The following is a 12,108-nucleotide window of genomic DNA, read 5'->3' as shown; positions in this document are numbered from 1 at the left end:
AGTTTCTCTACCCTGGAGGTAACTTTCTCACTTTCCATGCAAATTTATCATCTGCAATTCATTCTTCTAGGCCTTCCTGGAAATGGACCGGAGGGCTTCAGGGGTCTCTGGTGGTCTTGATTCCCCGTACAGTCCTAGACCACTTCTCAGCCTCATTCCTGTGCTGTGTTGTTTTTATCTCCAGGAACTAGAACAAGGATGTTTGTCCCAGAAAAATGCTGCCCTATCTCTGAATGGCCCCTTCTCCAACCACATCCTGTTCTCCTCACATCTGTGTTTTTACCAACGAGCCTTGATTGTTGTTACCAACAATCCTTGGTTGGCTCCACAGTTATCCAAGTATTGGTGTTTGAGGCACGCACACATTAGCCTGTGCACAAAAATCTCAAGACACAGTCAGAATTGCAAAGCAAATCAGTTTTATTAGTCACGCTAGCAATAAATACATACCGACCCCTGGATGCTGGAGAAGCTGCCGAGCAGGAGAAGGAGATGGAGCATGGCTCCTGAGCAGGAGGGGCAGGAAGACAGTGCACAGGACAGGGTGTCCCCTGGATGAAAATGGCTTGCATCATGTCTTCCTCTCCCTGCCATCCCAGGGCCACACCTTATATCTCCTCCTCAGGAAAGGCCAGTTTCAGCATCATCTCACACGGGGCCAGCGTGAGATGAGGTCACAACGGCCCATGATCACACCTCCATGCCAACAATGGCTTTATTGTGTATTGTTCCCCTTTCACGGGATGAATCCCACCAGGTGACTGATAAATAGTTTCATTTCTGAAGGTTAGTCCTATGAACTAACAGTAATGTCTTCTTCTACATTATCTTGTCGACGTGCACAACCGTGGACCAAATATGTCAGGCCTTAGATCTGTCTTTGGTCCCTGACACACTTATCTTCTGTGCTTCTGTACTTGGGGCAACCAGATTTAATCCATGAAACAGATAGCAGCTAACAAGCAAGCTCTGAATGATGTCCATGTGTTAAGAGAAAATGAATTACTTGTTGGGGGCATTGCCTTGTCAAGGTTTAAGGCTTGACATGCTTCAATGATCTCAGACCTAGGGGGAAGTTAACAAAGCTTGGGGAGAAAGATGTACCACTGACAGTGGGCACAGAGAATGCAGAATTTACAGGCCACAGGGATATCTGCTTGAGCTTCCAAGATGAGGAAGAAACTAATAAAGTGAACCCGTCATCTCTGCTGAAATCAGCTCTGACTGGGTAAAGAGTAATTCTGGCAGGGGGGATCTGCAACCACAGACTCACAGACCACTGACCCAAGAAACCCACCGACACAAAGAAGAGATAGACTGGGCACGAGAAATGACAGAATCATGAACCAATAGAATACTAATTAGTAAGAGAACTGTGTAACAGGTAGCCAGTGAACAGTTGTTCCTTTGTATGCTAAAACATATAAATAGTGAGGAGTTTTGGTAGTTGTGGAATACCACTGAGCACCCATGCTTGTACAACCCTGCAAGAAATAATCAGTGTCTCTCTTGTGCGTCTAATTATTGGCTTGTTGCACACCAGGTAAGAATTCCAATTTTTGCAGGCAACACTGTCACTGCCCCTATCCCTTTCCCTACCCCTGATACTGAGCCCCGCAAGATTTGCACCCCTCAAGATTTAATCAGTAGCTGTAGCAGGACAGCAATGATGAAGCAGTTGCACATTGTGAGCATTGTATGCTTGGCTAATTTTTAAAGAAATCAAGACGATTCCAAGAGGAATGGACTGTTTGGATGAGACCCACCAGGACTGAAGTCAGCAGGACTGAGCATTACCTGGGAGAGAGTAATTCCGGCAGTGGGAGATTGTGGCCAGCATCTTACTGACCACCAACTCAAGACTAATGAACATGAGGAGAGAGAGACCTAACTAGCAAAGAAGGATCTGAGTGGTAATTAATTGAAGTGGTAGTTAATAAAATGTTACTAACTAACAGAGAAGTTATGTAATTTGTAACCAATGAATGTTGATGCCTTCGGTTGTTGAAATTTACAAATAGAGTATCATTTTGATGATGAACACACTACACACCCAACTCCCTGCTTTGTGCTAACTAGAGTAAGATAGAAATACCTCGCCTCGGTGTGTGAAATCGTGCTGCACACCGGGGAACGAGCCCGCGGTCAGGGTAACACTTCTGTCCCTGATTCTGTCCCTGTATCTGCCCCTGTCCTTACCTCCGTTCTTTTCCGTGCCCCTGTCCCTAACCTTGTCCCTGTCCCTGTCCTTTTCCGTGCCCCTGTCCCTACCCTTGTCCCCGTGCCTGTTCCTTTCCATGTCCCCGTACTTGTTCCCGTTTCTTTCCGTGCTCCTGCCCTTGTCCCTGTCCCTTCCTCAGTTCCTGTCCGTATTCCTTCCCCTGTCCCTGCCCTTGTCCCATCTTCCGTCCTCCCTTACTCCCCGCCCCTTCCGCCCGCTCAGGGCTATTTCAAGGACACCTCCCACAGCGGGCTTTTTTCTAAGAGCCTCATTTAGGCTTTGTTAATTATTTGTATTACTTTTATTACATATTACACATATTTGTGCGTGCAGACAGATAGATTGATAGATATATACACACAGATAAACCAGGGGCACGGGAAGCAGTCGCGTTTCGCGCCCCGCCCCCTGGGCGCGGCCTCGGCGCCAAAAGGGGCGTGAGGCGCCGCCGCCATTTTGTGTGCAGAGCGCGCGGACGGCTGCCTTCAGCGTCCCCCAGCCTGAGCCTCCCCCGGGACCCGCCGCCGCCACGATGCTCTCCGCCCGCGTGGCCGCCGCCCTCGCCCGCTCCCTGCCGCGGCAAGCCGGCCTGGTGAGCGCCATGCCCGCCCCGCAGCCGGCGGGGCCGGGGGGACGCGGCGTTGCCGCCATCTTGGGGGCCGCGGTGACATTGAGGGGGTGAGAGGGTGACATCTGGAGGGAAGCAGGGGGTGTCCCCTCAGCGTTGTGTGACAGACCCCGCTGAGGAACGGGGTGTCCTTGCCCCGGCTCGGGGTACTGGCTGAAAGCTGCCAGGGCAAGGTCAAGGTTGTGGGTGTGAGGTGCGGGGGGGTGGAGGGGTTTATCCTGTGTTTGTGAGGAAATGGAGGGTGGGAAGAGCCATGAGGAACTACTCCTGCCGGTGTTTCCAGTGAATATGAATGGGGGAGAGGCCTGCTCGGGGTGCAGGGCATTAAATGGTATCAGCGTTGCTGCATAGTGTTGCACTGGGAGCCTTGCTTAAAGGTGCAAAAGCATAATGTTATAATTCACTCATCATCATAGATTTTTTTCTTTAGTGTTTAAAATTAGCAATGAGAAGAGTTTCTTCACTGGAAGGATGATTAGACATTGGAAGGGACTGCCCAGGGGGGTGATGAAGTCACCAGCACTAGAGGTGTTTAAGGCTATAATGCACTTAGTGCTGTGGTCTAGTTGGCAAGGTGGTGTTTGGTAATAGGTTGTACTCAATGATCTCAGAGCTCTTTTCCAAAGTACTTGTGATTCTGATTTTTTTTTGTTACAGTGCTTTGTGGTTTTTTTTCCATGTGTGTTAACAATACCAAAACCACTGCAGTGAGATTTGTCTTAGAGGACACAACCTTACTTGTCCCTGTGCAGAACCTGAGTGGTGCAGTGATTTCTCTGTGCCCCAGGATTCTGATGTTCAGCACAGAATTGCCAAATGTGAGGATGTTTCTTTTCGGGAGCTGCTGCAGCACTTGATGGTGACATCAGTGCACTGCAGAAAAATGCAGTGAGGCCTTTGGAGCAATCTCCTTCACTATCTGTCTTTTCTTAGTGGTGCTGGACTTGGTTCCAGAGCTCCACAGCTGTGAATGCAGTGCTGTGGAGCTTAACTCAAAGCTGAGATGCATCATAAGCAGCTCAAGATCAAAGATGTGTTAATCTCTCAGCATTCTTTTTTTTTTTTTTTTGCATGATTGAGAAAATCCACTGTTACTGACAATGACTTACTTTAGATTTCCAGAAACACCCTTGGTGCAGCATTTGTTGCTACAAGAAACCTCCATGCCTCCAAACCATGCTTTCAGAAAACTGGTGAGTCTGAGAAAAGTCTTGAGTGTGGTTTAAGAATTTGGTCTGTCAGACAGAAAGGAATTAGATTATGGTGAGTGTTGGTTGACAGCACTCGAGGAGATTTATATTTTGAGAGTATTTAAGTGAACTGTTACCTGCTCACATGCAGCAAACTGCTCTTTAATAGCTTGACAATGCCCCCTCAGCAGGGAGTGGCCATGTGTCAGCTGGCTTGCTTAGGTCGGCTGCTTCACTAGGATTCCAGTCACATGCAGCATTATTTGAAAATTATTTGAAAAAACAATGTCACAGATTGGAGTTGCCTGTAACAGAATGAAGGAGTGGGTGACTTTCCCAGGCCTGCCTGGGTTTGACCTTGTGTCCTTGAGCACAACTTCTTTTGCTGCCAACAGTTTGGTGTTTAGAGAAGACAGCTGCACTGCGTAGCAGTGTGTTTGGCAGTGCTTTACGCATATTTTTTGAAATGTTTTAAGGTGATTAAAGGCATTAGTAGAAAATAAGTTTTACGGTGTTATTTTCTGTTTTTTAGCTGAGGAGATAACAAGCTGTTGTAAGTCAAATGGAAGAAATATGGAGAATATATTTTTATATCTTATATCAAACAACTTTCTCCCGAAACGTAGTGAAGTTCCTTTATATCGGTGTGCATCTTGGATTACAAATCATTTGGCAGAGTGTTCTGATGTGTCCAAGGCTAAGTAACTGCTCTGCAATCAGGCCTGTTGTGCCTGGCCTAAGGCTGATTAATTAATCTAATTGCTTTCTAGGGAGAGACAGTGTAGGACATAATCAGGAAAGTGGACAGCTACACAGTGAGCTGTGTTTTGGTTGAAGCTGGCTGGTAATGATGAGTTGAAGCTGCTTTTATTAGCTGGGAATACAGAGGCTGGTATTTATCTTATCCTAAGCAAAGGTGTTGTTAGCTAGGCTTGGTTGTGCAGCTAGAAAGGCCACTTTGTGAATTCGAGGTAGACTTACTGAGTGTTTATTGTACCATACCATGCTAATGTGATCTGGAACATCTCTCTCTAGGTACTGCTGAGGTATCCTCTATTCTCGAGGAGCGCATCCTGGGAGCTGACACCTCGGCTGAGCTGGAGGAGACAGGCCGCGTGCTCTCGATTGGTGACGGTATTGCCCGCGTGTATGGCCTGAGGAATGTCCAGGCAGAAGAGATGGTTGAATTCTCTTCTGGGCTGAAGGTAAGCAGTCATTAAAGCAGTTCCTCCAGCACAGAGGTACAATTCTTTAGGAAGAACCTGAGACTGTGCTCGGAGGTACCGCTAGGAACGTTGCGTTAACTTCATTGCAACTTTAATATGTAGTAACTGGTGATTTTTTTAACATTTGTAACACTTTGCTTTCAGTATCAGCATCTGATTCTCAGCCAGCATTTGAGCTTTGATTTAATTTAGAAAGTAGTAACTTGACACTGGATTTTTTTCTTTGGTTTCAGGGTGTCTTTTCTGTTTGCTGTTTAATAATGGCCTCTGCTTCAATACATTATGCAGCTTGCTGGCTTCTTGTAGCCCTAACAGTGGGTTAGAGTTAAAAACCTGTTTCAAGAGTACTGCAACAGCTCTTTGAGCATTTTTAATGACCTGTTTCACCTTGGGCACAGAAAGAGCCAGTGCTTTTCCCTTGTCTAGCTTCTAGGCAAGGGAGTAATGTTGCACTTGAACTTTGCTTACCCTTTCTGTTCTTTTTAGAGAAACGAGTGACTTGAGTGCTAGGCTGCTGAGGTATAATTACTTGGTAGGTTGAAAGCTTAGGCAGGTTCTCTAACCCATGTGGAAGGAAATAGATACTTTGTACATAAAAGCAGAACATTGACTATTGTCACAAATAAGGTTGAGGTAGATCATGTAGGATTTTGTACACAGTAAAATAATAATGTCAATATTGAAATTTTTATGCATGTCAGTATGGATTTTCTCAGGATAATGTGATCTCTGTCCCAGGGTATGTCCTTGAATTTGGAGCCCGACAACGTTGGTGTTGTCGTGTTTGGTAATGACAGACTGATCAAGGAGGGAGATGTTGTGAAGAGGACTGGTGCCATTGTGGATGTTCCAGTGGGGGAAGAGCTGCTGGGCCGTGTTGTAGATGCCCTGGGTAATCCAATTGATGGGAAGGTAAGTGTAGCTGGGTGTTAGCTACCTCTGCTTCTCTCTGTGTGGTACAGACTTCAGCAGTTTTTTCCTCTCTTTTAAGGGCGCTATTGCATCTAAGACACGTAGGAGAGTTGGCTTGAAGGCCCCTGGGATCATTCCCAGGATCTCTGTGCGTGAGCCCATGCAGACTGGGATTAAGGCTGTGGACAGCTTGGTCCCCATTGGTCGTGGCCAGCGTGAGCTGATCATTGGTGACAGGCAGACCGGGTAAGTTAAATGCTCAAGCCTAAAACGTTCCTTAAACAGAGACTTGGGTACAGCATGTGCCAAGGTACAGGGCTGGGTAGGGGCTGGGAGAACCTTGGATGGCGTAACTTACCAGCCTCTCTGTTCTACAGGAAAACTTCAATTGCAATTGACACAATAATCAACCAGAAACGATTCAACGATGGCACAGATGAGAAGAAGAAGCTGTACTGTATCTATGTTGCAATTGGCCAGAAGAGATCCACTGTTGCTCAGCTGGTGAAGAGGCTTACTGATGCAGGTATGGATTTTTGGAGATGGTTGAGCCTAATGACACCTAATGTTTGGCACCTAATGACATCCTGTTCTCATTGCAATGCTGAGTACTGCTGTGACCTCTCCTGGCTGCAAGTGTAGACAGAATTCTTACTAAATGAGTGAATTACTTAATATTGTGAACAAGAAATCTCTATAGGTATCTGGCGAAGAAAATACCATTTGTGCTGTATCACAATTAGGAAGACTATTTTGAGGTCCCCAAACTGCTGAATTGCTTCTGGAAAAGTCACCCTGTGGTTTTAAGGTTTTTTTCAGCAGGCTTGAAAGCTTCATCTTGGCAGTCAGGTAGGCCTGGTGACAAGCTGTGGCCTTCAAGTTGTCATGGACTTGGCATTTGTCCCATGTGTTCCATATGCCAGTCAGTGTGAATGGCAGCTGCAAATTTAGTGAAGACCTTTCACTGTCCAAACACAAGGCATTAAATTATAGCATCTCTTCAGAGTCAGTGATCTCTATGACCAAGGCTCCACTTGTAACAGGGCTTGCAAGAGATCAGGCACGTTGACCTCTTGCCTGCTGAGCCTGGCGTCTATCACAGAAAAAAACACATTTTAAGGACAATAATTTGTTTGATACTATGTAGCAAAGGGTTGTACTTTCTTGCAGCAGCCAGGAAACCATGGGCTTTCAGTGTGAGTTACTTTTCTAGAACAGAAGCTTGTCTTAGTTTTAAGCTTCGTTTTAATTGGGAAAGAAGTCTGCAAGTGTTAGATGTTAGCTGCCACAAACTTGCCTTTGAGACTTCCTGAGTCAGTGTTGCTAGCAGATGTGTTCAGCTGGTGTGCTGGGCTTTCCTGTAGCAGCCTAGTGACACTGCCTGGACTTGCTTCAGCACTGCTACTTGACATGCTTGTTGTGTTTGCTGATTTGGGAGTGATGAGGTAATGGCACTCAGAGGTGTCTCCAATCCTTTCCAGATGCCATGAAGTACACCATTGTGGTGTCTGCCACAGCCTCCGATGCAGCACCCCTGCAGTATCTGGCTCCCTATTCAGGCTGCTCCATGGGGGAGTACTTCAGAGACAACGGGAAACACGCACTAATCATCTACGATGACTTGTCCAAACAGGTCAGGAAGCTTTGGTTTTAGGCCTTGTGGTGTGGCGTCGGTGTTTGTAGCTGTAAGATCACCTCAGGCTTAGAAATCCAAAATGCTAAGTGGGGTGCTGAGCTCTGAAGGCTGTCTTTGCACCGCACAGGCCGTTGCCTATCGTCAGATGTCTCTGCTGCTGCGCCGCCCCCCTGGCCGTGAGGCCTACCCAGGTGATGTGTTCTACCTGCACTCTCGGCTGCTGGAGAGAGCAGCCAAAATGAACGACTCCTTCGGGGGTGGCTCTCTGACCGCCTTGCCTGTCATCGAGACTCAGGCTGGGGATGTGTCTGCTTACATTCCAACCAATGTCATCTCCATCACTGATGGACAGGTAGGCCTTCCTCACAGCCCAGCATCTCCATGGAACTTAGTGGCTGGTCTCTGAGGAGGCCTCCAGGCTTCTGAACAAGATGATGATACAATTCCATCCTGCAGATTTTCTTGGAAACTGAGTTGTTCTACAAAGGTATCCGTCCAGCCATCAACGTTGGTCTGTCTGTGTCCCGTGTGGGTTCTGCTGCTCAGACCAGGGCTATGAAGCAGGTAATTGTGAAATTGTTGTTCCTCCTCATGCTAGAGATGAGTGGTGTGTAGGCCTTCCAAGCCATTTCATTCTGATGAGCTGTGAACAGAGGGAACAAAGCTTTGGATTTCTTAGTGTTACAAAATGATAAAAGAACAAACGTTAGAGATCTCTTAATGCTCCCATTGCCTGCTGAGAAAGGTGTGGGAGAAAGGGAAACAGTATCTGCATAAAGATGTGTACCGGATTAAATTTTGATCTGCTGAACTGGGTACTGATCACTTAGAAGTAGAGAATGCTCTCTTAACCCCAGGCTTTTAGTCCAGGTATGGAAATAGAGAGGTTTAGTATCAACAGTTGCTGTTTCAGGGAGAAATAGCATGCTTATGTGAAAGGGTGGGATTTTTAGAAATGCTTATGATCATCTGTCAGTTTTTAGATTGACTTGTCTGGAATGCAGGCAGACCTGACTCGTGAGAACTCTCAGCTGCAAGATAACCTTCCAACTCTAGAGACACTTGCAGGTGATCACAGTGGCTCTGACTTGTCCCCTGCAGGTGGCAGGTACCATGAAGCTGGAGCTGGCTCAGTACCGGGAGGTCGCTGCCTTCGCCCAGTTCGGCTCTGACCTGGACGCTGCCACGCAGCAGCTGCTGAACCGCGGTGTACGCCTGACAGAGCTGCTCAAGCAGGGCCAGTATGGTGAGTGCCCTGGCTTGGCAGGTCTGGGTGCCCATTAGTGCCTTGTGCTAACGAGGTTGGGCTTGGTTGGCATTTATTGTGTCTGTTCTGTGCACATGATAAATGCAGATTTGCTTGAACCAAACTGTCCATGTGCACTTGGTCTTCCAAGGACTCTGTGTAGTCTGATGTGTCTTTATGGAAGAGTTCCAGTGGTGTGAGTGCTGTCTTTTCCTGCAGTTCCCATGGCTATTGAGGAGCAGGTGGCAGTCATCTATGCTGGTGTCAGAGGTCACTTGGACAAGCTGGAGCCCAGCAAGATCACAAAATTTGAGAGTGCTTTCCTAGCTCATGTAATAAGCCAGCACCAGGCACTCCTCTCCACAATCAGGTATGGTGGTTTGTTTACCTCGCTTTATCTCAAGGGTGTTGATGTCTGGAGTGCAGATGATGGTCATCGAGCTGTTAATTTAGTGTATCCTAGAACATCAGGCTTTCAGCTGGCTGTATCGTAACTGGGGGTTAAATCAGCCTTCCTACCATCCACCTGCCTCAGCTTCAGCTTTTAGGAAATGCAGCTGATGCTTAAAGTGAACCTACTTAAAATGCATCTCCTCTAACCTGTTCCTGAAATCACTTGATTGAGTCAGTTCCTTATTTTGGACAGCTTTAAGCTGTTGCAGTGTTGTGGGTTAAGTGCTGCTGAGTGAACTCTTGGGGATTGAATATTTCCAACGGCCTGTCCTGGAAACTGGTCCTGGCTTTTTTTTTGTCATGAGGGAGATCATGTGCCTTCTGTCTCTGGGGCACAGCTCTCTAGGTAAGGCCTTGCTGGAATATGTATGGCTGTTGTGAAAGAATTTGCAGGCAGACTTCAGTTCTTAAACAGGACTGGCTCTTTTAGGAAAAGGGATGTTCTATCAGTGGGATGGTGGCTTCATGCACCAAACAAATGTGTTCATTTGTCTACTGATTTTGTTAGACGTGGGGAGATTAGTTGTAAAGCTTCTATGTTTGTCTTGGGGGTTGACCCTGTTTTGATTGCTGTGTCAGAAGTTTAACTGAACTCTTCCCACAGGACCGAAGGGAAGATCTCCGACCAGACAGAAGCGAAGTTGAAGGAAATAGTCACAAATTTTCTGGCTACTTTTGAAGCATAAACTCCTAAAACTGTTCAAACAGACTAGGCTGTTGTGATCCAGTGTTCCAGCTCCGTCAAAGACGAAAGCATGTGCGACTTGAATGTACAGATCTCGGTGAGAATAAAGGTTCCCATGTAAAAAGGCTCTGTTCTGAATGTAAAAATACCGTGTTCTGAATGATTGCCTTTTGTCTGTACTTCTGTCTGGCTCCTGCGCCTGTAGAACCACAGAGCTGAACTCCCCCGGACACAGCCCTGCTAGAGGAACCCCAGAAATTTAGGGCTATCTTTACTGGTTGAGTGAGCAAACATCCCTGACATGAACCAGGAGGATGACAGAGCTGAGGGACCTTCTCAGTGTTCATCCTTTGTTCCGGGCAGCTTATCCTGCAGAAAGGCAGTGCTGCTGGGGAGGCAGCTTGTGCTGTCCTGTCATGAGGATAACCCACTGGACGTCACAGGAATCTCTTAACTGCCTGAGACTGTGAGACAGCATTTCTTGGAATTGCTGTCTGACCCATCCTGGTGCCAGGCCTTTGGTAGACTCATCCTTGTGTTTCAGGACAACTGCAGGTGTAGCTGTCACAATAGTAGTAGCTAGAAATATAAATCCTAGAATCCCAGAATGGTTCTGATTGGATGATCTTGAAGATCATCTCGCTCCACCCTCTGGTCATGGGCAGGGGCACTTTCCATTGTCCCAGGCTGGTCCAAGCCTTGTCCAGCCTGACCTTGAACACTTCTAGAGATGGGGCACCCACAGCTGCTCTGGGCAGCCTGTGCCAGGGCCTTGCCAGCCTTACTACCCTCACCAGAATTCCTTTCAAATATCCCATCTAACCTTGGGCTTTTGTCACTATGAAGCCATTGCTCCTTGTCACTCTAGATCCTTCTACATTGTCTCTTTCCACCTTTCTTGTCAGCTCCCTTCAGATACTGGAAAGCCACAATTAGGTCACCCGAAAGCCACCTCCTCTGCAGGCTGAACAAGCCCAATTCTCCCAATCTTTCCGCACAGCAGAGCTCCTCCATCCCTCTGCTCATCTTGGTGCCTCCTCTGGACTGGCTGCAGCAGCTCCAGGTCCTTGTGCTGTTGTTCCCCAGGGCTGGGGCAGCTCTGCAGGTGGGGTCTCACCTGAGCGGGACAGAATCCCCCCTCCCCTGCTGCTCACACTGGGGATCTGCCCAGCACAGGGGGGTTTTCAGGGCTGGGGCAGGACTAGCCTTGGTGTGTGCACTGTCTCCAGTTGACATCGTGTACCAGAGCGTCCTGCCTCCCAGTGCAAACCGGTAGAGTTACCGGCAGCTGGAAACATTCTCAGTTAAGGTTATACAGGATTCTCTTGTTACTGGCCTGAGTGCTTTGAGAGAGTGAGCTCTGCAGTACTGGGCAAAAATAAACACACACTTGCAGCCCTGAGATGTCAGATACCTTTCTGGGAACAGTTAGTGCTGTGCTCCAGGAGGAGGGGCTCCTGTGCAGATCTTTGGTCTGTCACCATCTTGTTTCTTTTCTCCCGCAGCCCCAGAAGAGGTGGCAGTGGGGGCCTCACAGGCGTGAGGGAATACTGCTGTGGAACATTTCTGCTCTGATCTGCGCAACATCATTTGTTCCTACCAGGACAGCTTTTACAACTTGTGACTGTGTTCCTGCTCAGTGATTAAACCTCAGTTAGTATTTGGTGTTGCTGTGCCATGTTTTACTTACATGCTGCTATAGTTGGAAAGCCCTGAGCTCAGAGATGTCTTAGTCCAAAATTGCATAGAGACGTGTATTTTTCTAGTAACATAAGATAAATATTCCAAGGTTCAGGTTTCTGCCCTCCTGCCGCTGTGATGCAGGAAGGTGGTAACTTCCTCATGGAAGCACCATGTGGTAAATACATCCAGTCAGGTCATCGTGAAGGTCAGTGGATGAAGGTTTTGGAG

The 12,108-nt window shown here is 47.4% G+C and overlaps 1 protein-coding gene across 1 annotated transcript; it reads left to right on the top strand.

Moving 5' to 3' along the window:
• Positions 1-2,674: 2,674 nt before the first annotated feature.
• Positions 2,675-10,357, top strand: ATP5F1A (ATP synthase F1 subunit alpha). Its single transcript, XM_048291647.1, has 12 exons — positions 2,675-2,813; positions 3,964-4,042; positions 5,075-5,244; positions 6,004-6,177; positions 6,257-6,423; positions 6,555-6,703; positions 7,659-7,810; positions 7,941-8,165; positions 8,270-8,377; positions 8,915-9,059; positions 9,279-9,429; positions 10,117-10,357. The coding sequence occupies exons 1-12, from the start codon at positions 2,754-2,756 to the stop codon at positions 10,196-10,198; spliced, it is 1,662 nt and encodes a 553-aa protein (XP_048147604.1). The 5' UTR covers positions 2,675-2,753; the 3' UTR covers positions 10,199-10,357.
• The last annotated feature ends 1,751 nt before the right edge of the window (positions 10,358-12,108 follow it).

Source organism: Corvus hawaiiensis, chromosome Z, assembly GCF_020740725.1.
Source record: "Corvus hawaiiensis isolate bCorHaw1 chromosome Z, bCorHaw1.pri.cur, whole genome shotgun sequence".
Taxonomy (NCBI): domain Eukaryota; kingdom Metazoa; phylum Chordata; class Aves; order Passeriformes; family Corvidae; genus Corvus; species Corvus hawaiiensis.
This window is presented reverse-complemented; position numbering and strand designations above follow the sequence as displayed.